The sequence below is a fragment of the Trichoderma asperellum genome, chromosome 6, assembly GCF_020647865.1.
Source record: "Trichoderma asperellum chromosome 6, complete sequence".
In the NCBI taxonomy this organism is placed as follows: Eukaryota; Fungi; Ascomycota; class Sordariomycetes; order Hypocreales; family Hypocreaceae; genus Trichoderma; species Trichoderma asperellum.
Window position 1 is genome coordinate 2,849,456 of NC_089420.1, and position 13,372 is coordinate 2,862,827.

Sequence of the window (13,372 nt, forward strand, 5' to 3'; positions counted from 1 at the left end):
ATAGTGCCGCTCGCATGAATGTTGTAGCAAGGATGGTCCTCGTCGTCACGGGTACAAAACTCCCCGATCGCCGCTTGGATCAATGCAAGGCTCTAGAAATGGGAAAGGTTAAATAAACCTCGGTCACTTCGAAATTACTGTTCTTGGCAAGACGAAAGCAGGGCCGTTAGCTGATGAAGAAGAACGCAACGTCAAAGCAAAGATTTAACGTTACTTCAGAAACGCCTTCTGTAGTTACCAAATTTCCTATCTTGGAAATAATTTAAACTACTACTATTAGTGTTTCTGCATGTAAGACGTGACAGGGTTGAAAGACAGGAAGGGCGTATATATGCCATAACAAGTTGTAGAATTAGGTGTTTGTATGTTGCTTGACTGGGATATGTTCAATCAGGCTTGGTTGATGCAGAAGCCGTTTCTAGCCGAAACCATCAATTTGTGTCCTTTGGCCTTGGTTATCTCCATTGCAGAGGCTGTATTGTATGCACTCTCTTCATACCCTTTTGGCAGCGTCTTACCCGTAGATCCGATTCTCCCTAAATCGCAAAGCGCTTATAGGCCACAGCGACCAAGCCTCACGGTCATCCCAGCTTCCTCATTCGACGAATACCAAGGCGCTATCGCCTGTCCAGTCCCCATTTCCCATCAGTCGATTCAGACAAGAACCAACAGAAGAAAGAGAAGAAAAAAAAAATTCTGCCACCAGAAGCATACATGTATGTACTAATGGCCCCGGCCCGCACCGGCCACGCCGAATGCACCCAAGCCATTGGCTCCGCCAAGCAGCAGCAGGAATAAGCCGCACTGCCCTGAGTCAACCACGCTTTGCATATTAACCATGTTAGGTTTAACTTCATGCTCTCGTGCTATTGTTCTTCAGTTGTTTCGGCATGTCACTGACCACACGACAGGAACAGGAATGGCGCGTTGCGAAGCTGTCAAAAGACGGCTACACGGAAGCAGGACGAAAAGTATAATGCCACTTGTTTCAGTTGAGCTAAACCACCGAGCTCGAAAAATACTAACATCCCGAGTCAGGTGCATTGTAGTACTTCCATGCATCTCTACAAGAAGACATAGAGGTTATCATACTGAAAAGAAGAATACCTAAAAAAAAAAAGCACAGAGTCATAGCTTATTGATTAGCGTTCCCCAAGCCAAGTAAATAAGAAATACTCGTTTAACATGACCTACCGCTTTAAGGCCAGCTTCTCATCAGGGTAACCTGGCCATCAAAATCTCTCTCTATGCGTTCCCGCTAATTGGGCGGACTCTAAAAGTCCGCTACCATTGACACGGCATCATTCCCGCCGCCACCATCATGGAGTCCAGACAAAATACAACTCAAGTCATGCATGCATGTCTCCAGGCCCACGTGTGAAAAAAAAGGACCAAAAAAAAAAAAAAACACACGCAAAGACGCATCATCGCATCATTTAGCTCAGGGTTGACACCCCAGTCACTGCGGCTCTCCAGCCATCCAATGGCATCCTCGTGCCTTGCAGGCGGTTAACCCAAATAGGCAGGAGACGATCCCACAACAGGCATCCTCACTGACTTTCTCTGCGGCACTTGGTTCCGTCTACCGAGCTTAAGGGGTGTCATTGTTTGACTCGCAGAGGCCGTCTGGCTGTCGTAGAGCGTATGGGAGTAGTGTTGGCCGCGTAGCCGCGCAGCCATGTATGGAGAGCCATGAGTCGATGGTTCACGATGAAAAAAGGCCTCGTGCGGATGTCAGGCACGGTAAAAAGCCTCGTCTTCTTTTTCGTAGCCTATGTCTAGCCCCCAACGACGTTTCACAAGCCGAAGAGGGTAATCCAATTGCCACAGCCTCTCTCGGTCCGTCTGTGACCTTCCGAGAGAGAGAGAGAGCAGGCTGTCAGCGTAGACGCCCGGTCCCCCTTCCAGGCTGTCAAGCAAGAATAGTACTGCATAAACCCTGGCTACCTGTTTTTGAAGTCAAAGATGGATAACCTGCTCTCATAAACGGCTTTTCCTTGACTGCCCCTGCTAAACAAGTTTCCGTAAAGGAAAGTTGTTTATGACCAGTTTGGGCTTAAACAAGGTAAGTGTACACTCATGATCCTATGAAGTTTCAAGTTGGGACTTGGCCCGGTGAGCACTAAAACAACCAACTCCATAATGTTACAATGGAGCAGGGAAGCATGAGAAGGCATGGGCATCTCCATTTTTTTTGGGTTCCCCCAAGAAATGGTAGGATCCTTGCGGGCCGCGAGGCATGAAAAAGACATATATAAGTTCATCTCACGATCCCCTTTGCCGATCTCTTTTCCCTTCTTCATTCTGAGTAGCTCTTCAGCAAACAGTCCTTCACATTCATTTCTTTCGAACGAAGTATCCAACTTCCTTCACTCCTTTCTTTGAAAAAAAGACCAAAACTCGGTTTTATAACTCTCCTTTCCAAAAAAAGATCCATTCCTTTTTTTAAAACCAACAAAAAAAAAACAAGATGCCTTCCTTCAGCTCTTCTCTCGGCTTCCTCGCCACCGCCGCTGCCACCGTCTCGGCCGTCGTCCTCCCCCGAGGCGGCTCCGTCTCCGTCACCCCCCACGAGCAATACTCGTCATCCATCGGTGTCCTCGGCTGCCACATCAACACCAACCGTGTCGCCTACTGGCCCGGAGCTGTCGACTGCAACAACATCTGCGTCAAGCTCACCTACCAGGGCCGCTCCCTCAACGTCCTCAAGATCGACTCTTCCGGCGGCGCCCACGACATCTCCTACGATGCCTGGAACACGCTCGTCTTCGGCCAGTCCGCCACCGCCGACCCCCAGCAGGGCGGCGGCTACACCATGGACTGGGAATTCGTCGACAACAGCCAGTGCGCCGACCTGCTGTACAACGGCAAGCTGCCTCTCAGCGCTGCCAACAGCGTCAACTATGTTGCCAGCTGCCTTCAGCAGCCCAACTCTTTTGCGGCTCAGAACTATGAGTTCATCAACATCCTCGATCCCGTGTGCCACTACGGTTATGACGAGGTCTGTTCCTTCAACCTGGCTGTGAGCAACCAGCCCAGCTGCCCTCACCAGCTCGGTGTCCCCAACACTCCCACCGGAGTGTCTGTCCAGAACATCCAGTATGGCACTGGTCTTGTCTACACTGCTTAAGTAGCCAGTAACTGTATATATCCAGCTGGTGCTGGCTGTGATGACTGTATATAGTCTCCTCACCTTATCGTTGTATATGAAAACAAAAAAATCATGAAAATGTTCTTTTTGGTTATCTTGTTGATCATCAGCAAACATTCTTGTATATTTATTTGAACTTCTTGTACATAGCTATGCATATAAAACGTTTTCAGCAGAAATGACTTGTCTCACGTGAGTGCAATACGCAAATAAATCCAAAGAGCAAATAATACCATATCCCAATATATGGTTTATTTGTCGCTAATAAATTGAGAGTATGTAGTCAGGTCAGGGGGAGGGGGAGGGTATCTATACTTCTATAATTCCCACGCCGAATGTATTGAGCCCACCTCATAATGCCCACTCATCAAGGTTGTCATCTCGGGTGATGAAAGGCTCGTCGATTCTCTTAATGGCGAAATCGCTACAAAGAATACTATGGAATAGTTAGCTTGGGTCAAAGCTCTCAAAGTCAAAATGTGAGACTTACCATGCTGAAGCTACCAAGGCATCAAGTTCGGCAACAACAGCTTCCCGCCGCGCACCACTCACAAGACCCTTGTGGATTTGCATTTGAAGCTCTTTAATTCGAGATGACTTGGCAACACCAGCTTGTTCCAAAACTTTCCGTCCCATACAATCCGAATGGAAAGAGTGTTGGCAGGGGAACACAAAGAACTGTCTGCTCAGTAGCGGCAGCCCACATACGTAGCACTTCTCGCCAGGCTCCACAATAGCGTATCGATGATCTAGGGCGGCAATATCCAGCTTGATATTCGCGGCCGTCTGAGAAGATTCATCCATTTCCTTTTTCAAATTATCAATGTTTCGGCTATAATCTTCGAGAGCCTCGCAAATTTCTTCTTTGAAGTCATCAATGACCACAAAATCGGGGAAGAATGGAATCAGGTCCTCAATCCGGAGTAAATCGCATCTCTTTAGGAATTCAATGGCCGTCTTGATACCGTCAGATTGAGAGATGACTCTTCGGGCAACAGCCAGCCAGAGCCTTTTACGCAGCTGAGGGTTTGACATGGGCCTGTCGGCAATGACCGCGGCCAGTTCGACCTCGTTATGGGAGAGCGCCAGATCGACAGCTTGAAGATACTGCTCCATGCTGGTGTATATATGAACACAGGAGAGGGTTCGGTGGTGATGAATGCATTGTCTTAAAGCAAAGTCGGAATCATATCGAGGGTCATCACCCTGCGCCTGCAGGTAAGATAGTAGTCCGGATTCGTCTTTGGAAGGGAGTGAGGCGTAGATGGATACAAGAGTGTTGTGAACCGCTGCATCGGTTGAATTAAGCTGGTATACCACATAATTGAGATATCTTATGGCCTGGTTCTGAGCCGTTCCCTCGCCAGAAAAGTCGCGATGATATTCCAATAAAGCGGGGATCAGCTTTCGTGGATTGAGATCCTGGTGTCTCATAAGGATATCTACCGTATCTTGCGCCACATGAGACATGAGCACAGTACTGTATCGATAGAAAACTTCCGGATCCGTCTGTTTCTTTAGGACATTGAGCACATCAGTCCATCTCTCCCGTTGTACCCAGTAAGACAAGACATAGTTGTAGTCGTTAATAGCATTGGCAAAGTACAAAAGTTCTTCTTCTCTACCATGGCTACTTATCACATCGTATACTGTCTTGTGGTCCAGATCGCCTTTGTATTTGTTGACGAATTCTTGAAACTCCTTCTTCGCTGCGCCCATTTGTTTTCTTGATTCGGCAGGGTTCATTTTTTCCGATAAGTCTGTATGAGTGATGATTGCATCGTCGAGGGAGTTTAGCTTGGCCATAAAAATCTCTACAAGCCAGCTCGCGATCATTATTCTCTGCATTACAGCAGACTTTTTGGTCGTACCCAGCTTCGTCAGCAGGAAGATGCGCAGCGCATCGGGTTGGTTGCTGTCTATGAGTTTGAGCGCAATCTCCTCAAAGGGCTTGTTACTCCGGCCGTACACCATGGCAGCCTCGCTCCAGTGACCCTTGGTAGAGAGGTAATCTCCAAACGCGGCGGAAACAGTCTCCTTCTGCATTTGTGAGCGAGCTTGCTGAAGAGCTGGTTCAAACTGCTGAGTTTCCATCATGATCTTCCAGATGTTTCTGTCTTCGTCTCGCACCACAATCTCGAAAATTTCCTCCGATGTAAACAGCCAAAATGTATTCTTTTGAGAGTCTACCGAGAAACCAATGGGCTTCTGCCCGGCAGAGAGTACGTCATGTTCCGATACCATCTCTCCAGTCAGGCGGTTGGTAGTAATGACACGGCCACCAACCAGATTTACAATGTGCCACTGGGTAAGAGCAATGGCATCAATTGTTTCTGTAGACGGTTTCCGTTTGCTTCCCGCACCCTGAGTGACGATCTGAGCTCTGGGGAGCATCTTCGATTCCGCAAATATCTTGGATCCTAGTGCGGCATCCGTGGGTGAGTTTAACAGTTTTCCGTGATAAACACCATGTGATGATAGCCAAGCATATGCTCGATCCGGAACATCATCATCATGCGGGCTAGTATCAGGTGGATCGGGCGACACAACGAAAGTGGAGCTCGCGCCGGAAGTAACTCGTGAAAGCTCGTGGATGATGGGCTGCTCCGTCTCAAACATCCTTGTATAGATAGAGCCGCTACCATCATAGCCATGGCTAATCCTGCCGACGAGGTGGAACAGTCTGCTCTGGGTAGCAATCATAACCCTACGCAAGTCGGTCTTGCCATGCAAGTTGTCTACCCAGAGGCCCGTGATGGGCTCATTCGGAAGTTTATGTAGGTTCTTTAGATGCTTCACTTCTTTCTTGTAGAATTCGTTTGACGTTTCTATGAAGGCCTCGTAGATATTGCCGTCTGCGGCACCGATAAGGATTTCTCTCGTGGAAGCAGTAGGCAGGGAAGGGTTCCAGGCTACGCTTTCAATCACGACGTCGCGTAATCTGCTCAAAGCTCTAGGCTGCTTAGATTGTGAATGTAGGTAAAAATTCTGGCCAGTCGATGTGCAAATCAAGAGATGCGACGCTGTAGGATCGAGGAACATGCGTCGAATGATGCCAATGTCGGATGGCTTCTTCGGTAGATCAATGTCTGCGCCAGGCCACCCAGATTAGCCCAAGACTATTCTCAAAACGTTTGCTACCCCTCCCTCCCTTCTCCATATGCCGCTGAGCTCACCGTCAATGTCCTCGGGTCGGTTCAGGTCGATGCGCAGGATGCGGCCATTCGATAAGGCCAGGATGATGACATTGTTTGCAACCTGCGCAGCGGCAAAGTCAGCTGCTATCGAGAACTGCAGCTGCACCCGCTCAATCGTAAAGATTGGCAGGTCACCGCTCTCCAGATCCGCAGCATCGGCGGCGACAAATCCGTCGTTGGGATCGAGCGACATGGTATCGGCTTCTCAGGCAGACATGCTCGCGCGGGGCTTGAACACGGCGGTGGATGCCCCCGAATCCTGCTTCCGGTTCGCTAGGAGCACAGGCGAGGGAGTTTTGGCTATTCCCACAAGCAGCGATCGGTTAGATGGACGAGAAATTGCAACGTTGAGCAGTGCTTTTGTCGAAGGTCGAAGCTGGTGATGGCGGTGCAGATGAGCGGGTGGTGAAGTCGCCAGGCTGCGTCAGTGACTGTTGTTTGGGCAGCTCCAAAAGGCTCTTGTGGCGCTCATTCGCAGGCAGAGGCGGTGGAGCAAGGGAGCTAAATGCCGTATCGCGTTAGGAGGGTACAGGAGTACTTGCAGCCTCGCTTTGGCTCAGCATGGCAGCTAAAGCCACAAATGAAATGCCATCCGCTTTTGCTGGTACGTCTTTATGTGGCTCTCCATAACTAAGGAACCTCTCTTCACAACCGACACTTGAAATATTCATGTATTATTATTTCTTCATTTTCCTTATGCCGTTCCCTCTTCTTTCCAACTACATCGCGAATCACATGTACTCCTGTACAATTTCACACGAGACTGACGTGGCGTGTAGAATACCTACGACTCTCAGCTCCTTCAATCCCATTGCCAATACCCTATATACAGCTGCAAGAACTTTGTAATATCTGAACAATGAATTACACAATAAAACAAGGGTCAATGAATAGGATTCTATATCGTTATTCAACTGAAAAAGGGGAAAAAAAAAAAAAAGCCATGAAGATTCCAAGGTTCCGTAGCCAAGGCTTCTATCGTTCGGCTGTGTGCAAAAAAGCGGTAAACGAAAACAAGGATTTTCAAAGAAAAAGCTTGCATGTTTGCTTGCGATCAAATTTCATCGTCTTCATTAAAATTCATGATTGTAAATGGTGTTTTATCGCTGTCATATACCCATTCGATAAATGGTAATCAGGGTCTGCTTCAACCTAATCGCCGTAACAGCCACTCCCGCAGAAATCGAGTCACACGGCTTATGAAGCTCTTATCAAAGCGATATGCTGCTCCCAAAATGACGGTGCTGGTAAATGTAGAGGAATAGCTGGCCAGGGTGGATAACCTATACCAAGATGGCACATCGATTTTTTTTTTTGTCTGGCTCTTACCCTCCGCACAACTTCTTCCACATTTCTCTCACTGCCTCTCGTATATCTGTTCAATATGTACCATTTGGAGTGAGATCTCCCGTGATAATATGTTCGGTTGTCTGGCGAGGTGTTTCGTTTGGCGTAGATTCAAGCTCGGGAGTTCCCTCTTCTCTTCGAGATCGAAGAGAGAAAGGTTCATCCGCAGGCCAAGCGGCGTTTGATCTGGGTGCTTGAAGAGGTTTCCGCGCTACGACGACGCGAAGCTTTGTAGTGAGAGTTTTGGCAGCCTCGGGATTTTTGGTAACATTAGCCAATTCCCTAGCCACCTGTTCGCAGACGGCTTTGCATTCCTCGGCATCCCAGTTCATATACTCAGTAAGGAGGCGCAAAGCCATGGATTCAATGCCGTCTATAAGAGCCATTAACCAAATCTTATCAACAGATGGTTCACCAAATATGACGGGAAGAGAATATTCCATCACACTGATATCCACGAAGCCCGCTTCCATGAAATCAGGTGCGTTCAGGTGAGACATGGAAACCTTTCGTCCCGCCATATCCGCAGCTATGTGAATGTCACTGAATAACCTATGGATAGGAGATTCGGGTGGGAAGTGACTGCTGAAAAAATCAATGGTATCAAAACCATCAAAGTCGAGGACTTCTATCCAGCCACCAGGCTTAAGCGAGTAGTATGCGCAGTCGTAAATGAAATTCCAATCACGGAAGGCCCCCGCTAACCAGCGCATGTGAATCATATCGTAGTGGTCCGGCGGCCGGTCCCAGTCTTCGGCATCCTCGATTTCAAAAAACACGTTGACGGGAACGCTTTCGGTTTCGGCAATGGCGGATATGTCGGTCCCAACAACCTCGCATTCCGGATACATCTCTGCAATCCTGATTGCCCATTCGCCGGTGCCGGTGCCAACATCGAGAATATGCGAGGGCAGCTCCTCGAACGGAGCAAGACTCAGTTCCCCATCAAAGATGTGCAAGAAGACTTGGTGCAGTAATGTCAGTCGAAGTTGTTCGATCTCATCGTTTGGCATGTGATACTCTCGACAATATCTGCGACCATGCAGGTCACGATAGTCAAGGTCCATGGTCCATAGAGACCGAGTTGACGCTCTTGGCACGACCGTTAGCAGCTGTCAAGTAAAACGACGATATTGAGAACCAGATATTTGGGCCTATCAACTACGCCACAGCCAATATTGATTGGAAGGGGTCAAAAGCCTAATGACAAGACTTACAAGTCAGAAGTCAACGTCCGCGAATCTCCAGCCACAAAATGCCCGCCGGCTGACCTGTATGTGCTCATTGCGCCATGCCGGAATTGGCTCGCTGGGTAAAGAGAGGCTACCTCGAAATTGTCGTCGTCGTCTTCAGGGTCGTCCACGAGGTCCGCGACAGTATCGCCGCCTGCTGCTTCCTCCTCCTCCTCGGCACCCGCCATGCTGGCTGGTGCGGCTGGATGGTAGTCGCTTTCTCCGTCGATGGATGGGCTCCCAGATTGTGACGCACGGGGGTCATTAAGATGGGATTTTTGTTGCGCTCGTTGGCGCGCTCCCTTTCGACCTTTTCGCTTCTTCGGCGCCATATGCCCGGCGTATGTCACGTAGTTGTGAATACTAAGTAGATGCTGTCGTGTAGTGTGTGTTCGAACCCAGGGGTTTATCGTAGATGAGTGGCCGTGATCGTAGATTTGGAAGACATGGTACTAAGAATACAACGCAGGCAAAACGGGACGGGCGTGGACGTCCAGGATGGATCAGCGAGAAAAGAGCGATTGCATGTCCCGCTGAGTAAAAAAGCAGAGTCTAGTGCGGCTAGTTGAAAACGAAGAAACAAGAGCACAGGCAAGGAGCGAAGAAGAAGCAGAAAAGAAGAAGAAGCAGAGTAAAAAGTGCAGCGCAAAAGAACGAGCGACTTCCGCACAGACAATGGGGAGGGCGGGACTGGCTGATGGAAGTTGGAGAGACTGGGAGCAGCTGAAATGAGCTCCAACGCAGCAGAAGCTGACGCAGAGGAAGAACAAAGACGGGGCGCAAGGAGAGGAGAGCAACAGACGGCCAACCAGCACCAGCAACGAAACGAAGCCCTTGAAAGCGCTGGCTTCACACACAAGCCCAAGGCGCAGGGGGGCAGCAAAACGGCGAGCAGGTAATATGAACAGTATGAAGCTGAGAGTCGGGAGAAAGAGAAACAATGGACTCCAAAGATGGTGGTCGATCAATTTCCTGAGTGGGCCTGCAGACGGGCTCTCTGTGGAGGAATCCAACACTGTGGGTTCGCTGTGGGTTCAGCGGGTTGAGAGGGCCCGGAGCCCGCCACAGAGGGGCGCTCCAGGGCACAAGGTCGCTAGCAGGGCTGGCCACTTGCTTCGTCCGGCTGCGGCTGCACGAGGCAAACCCTGGCCCTGATGCCTACCCGCGGCTGTGATCCGCGAGGCCAGGGCGTGACACGTCTCCAAAGCAGCCGTGGGTGCGTCGAAGGGCAATTAGCACATGCCGTTGGTAACATTACTTCCTTAAGCGAGTAGAATAGGCGTCCTCGCAGTGGCGCTTCTCGCTTTTGGCTCACTTATATAGGCCGAGCCGGAGCATTACCCGGAGCGCAGGGTACATATGTTAACGCCGTTATAGTCTACTAGCTCATCAATGTTTCTACTGGAGGACTGCATATTATCAAAGCATTGTCATGTACTGTTCGTCGGTAAGCACAGATCGGCCGACTGCTCGGTCTCGTGAGATAGACGGTCGTTGGCTTGAGAGGAGCAGCTCGCTAAGGCAGGGCGAAGGGGGATTTTGAGTCATGTCTTATCCGGCCCGCTGGTTATGCTAATTCAGACAATGGAACAATGGAACGCCCTAAAAGAAGAAGATACAAGGGAGAGCAAAAGACCTGCACGACACAAAAGCACAGCGCAAAAGAGGAAAGGAAACAAAAAACTATAGCCACTTCAGGCAAGTCTATGCTGCCCTTCAAAGTGGAACAGCAGTTGGGAATGGGTACATATAGTGCAGCGATTTTCAATAGGTATTAGTATATTTATTAAATTTAACCTTAGCCATATCTATTTATTACACAAAGCAACCCATTTCACAAATATTCCAGCAGGACTATGCAGGAACTAGAAACCTACTTGGAGGCCTGATACAGTGTCTGCATGTAAGAATGGCACTGTACAGAATACTCAAATCCCTGCTGGAAAGGTGCTAAGTTGGCCCGCAGGCGCCAGACAGCTCTTGTGTCCCAAAACGGAAATACCGCTTCCTTTGGTTTGTATGCGGGATGCTTGCGATGCCTCATGTTTCTCTACATCTTCCAGTTTTCAAAGAACATCAAGTCTTCAATTGAGGGATGACTAGCTTCAAAGATCCAAAGCCCGTTGCATTATTATCGCAAAACAGTCGTCAAGTATTATTATAAACAACATCCATTTCTCCCACCTTCAAGCCTCGACACATCAAATATCATCCCCAGTTATGTTTGCAACACAGCCGTCTAGTTCAATCAACGGATAAGGCAGCGGTAGCCTCATTTACATGCATGTATTCATATGCAAAGGTATTGGTCCTAACCTCTCGGTAACACATATAGCAGTTTGTTGATTACCCTTAATGGTTTCAATTTGATGTAGGCTTCCTCCACCTTAATCATCTGGTCAACAACAGGGATACTTGCTATGATACTAACACCAGATATCAAAGGCTACTTTGTAGTCGCCTGCTTAAATCCTACAGACTGCCTTTTCCGTCCCTGATTTCTGTCGCTATTATGCTATTCTTTTTAAACATCAATGTTTATTAAAGGACAATATTTATGAAGAGCACTCTGAATATATATGAAATGCAAGGATCTATTCCTTTGGTTGGTTTAACTGTATAGATAAACTACAAGGATGTTTTACCGTGATTTGTTCAAATTGCAAGACATCAATGACAACCAGTTTACCAAGGCATCATATGCAGCCAGCAATCTTCCATCAGTTGTGCCGCAGCCGCATCATTTTCTTGTTCGTCCGGTGATGGTATCTCGCAGCTTCTTTCTCATGTCACATGTCACAGAACATGCTCCAATGCGTGCAAAAGCCGTCTTCCCTCCATCCTCGACCAGTTTGGCTATAGCATAGTGCGTATCCATCAGGCGAACTGTCTGGCGGAACATGCCGTAGCCCGGGCTAGCTGTTTTATTAGCTGCGCCACACTGGGAGCCTCCCGCGGCCTAGATCTCATTCGGGAAAGGCAGAATTAGGGTTGGCACCACCAGCGCAGCTCCTGAGGCCACTACGGCCTTTTGACAGTTCAACTAGCCCTCGTCTAGCGCTGCTGAAGCAAGCCTCCAGTTCTCCATACTCTGCGCTACACGTTAGATGTTTGCGGCTACACACAGCGGGCGCTCTCTTGCTCGGCAGCAAACAGGCTCTTCTCTGAAACCTCCATTTGCCATCGAGGCAACGCTGCCACTGTACGGTCCGCAGCAGCCCGCGCAGCCAATTTCCCCTGCAGCCATGGCCAAACAGCAGCGCAGCAGTGCATTGGACGCATCTGCAGAACCGGGGACAGGGCACCGGGCTGACCAACATGCCACGCCTGCAGCCGACAGCCAGCCATTGAACGAGCCGTGGCCCAGAAAAAAGCAGCTGCAAGGACCCAGCGGGCCAGGAAGCGCCAAACACCGGGACCCGGCGGGTGAATCAGCAGCTGGGTGACCTTGCTCGCTTGCTTGCTGGATATGGAGTACGAGTTACGCCCATGCGACGGCTTGGGCGGCCCTCGTCGAGCACACGACAGACATGGCGGGCGCACACGTACTGCTGCTAGGATTACTATGCAGGCACTACCCAGGACCTGGTAGCGTCGCTGCTACGCACTGCACTGCACATGCCGCAGCAATTGGGCTTCGTACTTCGCGACGGGCTTCGTCTTACGTGCATGGGCCGGCTCTTGCTATTGCTTGGCCATGTCAAACCGCTGAGCTGTCAGCATCACGACCCGACAGCTTGGGCCATTTGCGCGAGGGAGTCATGTGTGGAGAGCCCGTGCAGCAAAAGAGTGCAAATCGCGAGCTTACATCTTGGTTTCAGCAGCAGATCCAGGGGCGTATTTTGTTTCCTCATCTCTGTCGCTTGTTTCGTCAGCGCTTATTTGGCCACCGTTTACGGATTGAGTATTTAAGCACGCGGCTGCAGCACTGCGCAGCTACATGTACTTATATCGCCGGCACTGCATACAGTAGGTAATGACGCTTGTGCTGTGAGCATCGTACAGCAGCAACAAGCTCAAAGAGGCGGGTTTTACTCAGGTGCACCCCAGAACATGCTTGCTTGCACAGGCGGGCAGCTCACGTTGCGTCCAGGTACGAGCAAAGCTAGCCCAGGGGCACAGCGGCCGCCTCCCTTGTTGTTCAACGACGATCGTATCAATACGACCATTTGCACTTTCAACGCAGCACAACACAGAGATCGAGCTCCCATTCCATCCATTATGAGCGGTCCATATGGTAGAGCCATGCTACAAGCACAGAGCGAGAACACGCGTTTCGACACCCATTAACCAACACTAGTATCCGGGCGTTTTACTTCTCAGGGTTGGTGCAAAATAAAAGCAATGCTGGTGCGTAGGATCCGCGCCACCTCGCCTTGTCGCGACAGTTCTTGCTCTACGCCCAGAATTGCCGCTAAAGCAGCAAATGCGCATCATACACGCAC

At 49.6% G+C, this 13,372-nt stretch overlaps 3 protein-coding genes across 3 annotated transcripts; 1 reads left to right on the forward strand and 2 right to left on the reverse strand.

Moving 5' to 3' along the window:
* Nucleotides 1-2,178: 2,178 nt before the first annotated feature.
* TrAFT101_010374 (uncharacterized protein) lies at nt 2,179-6,768 on the reverse strand. Its single transcript, XM_024901175.2, has 4 exons — nt 6,328-6,768; nt 3,642-6,240; nt 3,194-3,587; nt 2,179-3,117 (listed from the first exon to the last, which is right to left on the reverse strand). The coding sequence occupies exons 1-3, from the start codon at nt 6,539-6,541 to the stop codon at nt 3,503-3,505; spliced, it is 2,898 nt and encodes a 965-aa protein (XP_024756166.1). The 5' UTR covers nt 6,542-6,768; the 3' UTR covers nt 2,179-3,117; nt 3,194-3,502.
* Nucleotides 2,300-3,383, forward strand: TrAFT101_010373 (uncharacterized protein). The gene has a single exon (XM_024904491.2). It carries the CDS (start codon nt 2,471-2,473, stop codon nt 3,128-3,130), a length of 660 nt encoding a protein of 219 aa, XP_024756165.1. The 5' UTR covers nt 2,300-2,470; the 3' UTR covers nt 3,131-3,383.
* Nucleotides 6,769-6,971: 203 nt separating the features above from the next.
* TrAFT101_010375 (uncharacterized protein) lies at nt 6,972-9,830 on the reverse strand. The gene is made up of 2 exons (XM_066128938.1): nt 8,913-9,830; nt 6,972-8,787 (listed from the first exon to the last, which is right to left on the reverse strand). The coding sequence occupies exons 1-2, from the start codon at nt 9,257-9,259 to the stop codon at nt 7,728-7,730; spliced, it is 1,407 nt and encodes a 468-aa protein (XP_065985064.1). The 5' UTR covers nt 9,260-9,830; the 3' UTR covers nt 6,972-7,727.
* Between the last annotated feature and the right edge of the window lie 3,542 nt (nt 9,831-13,372).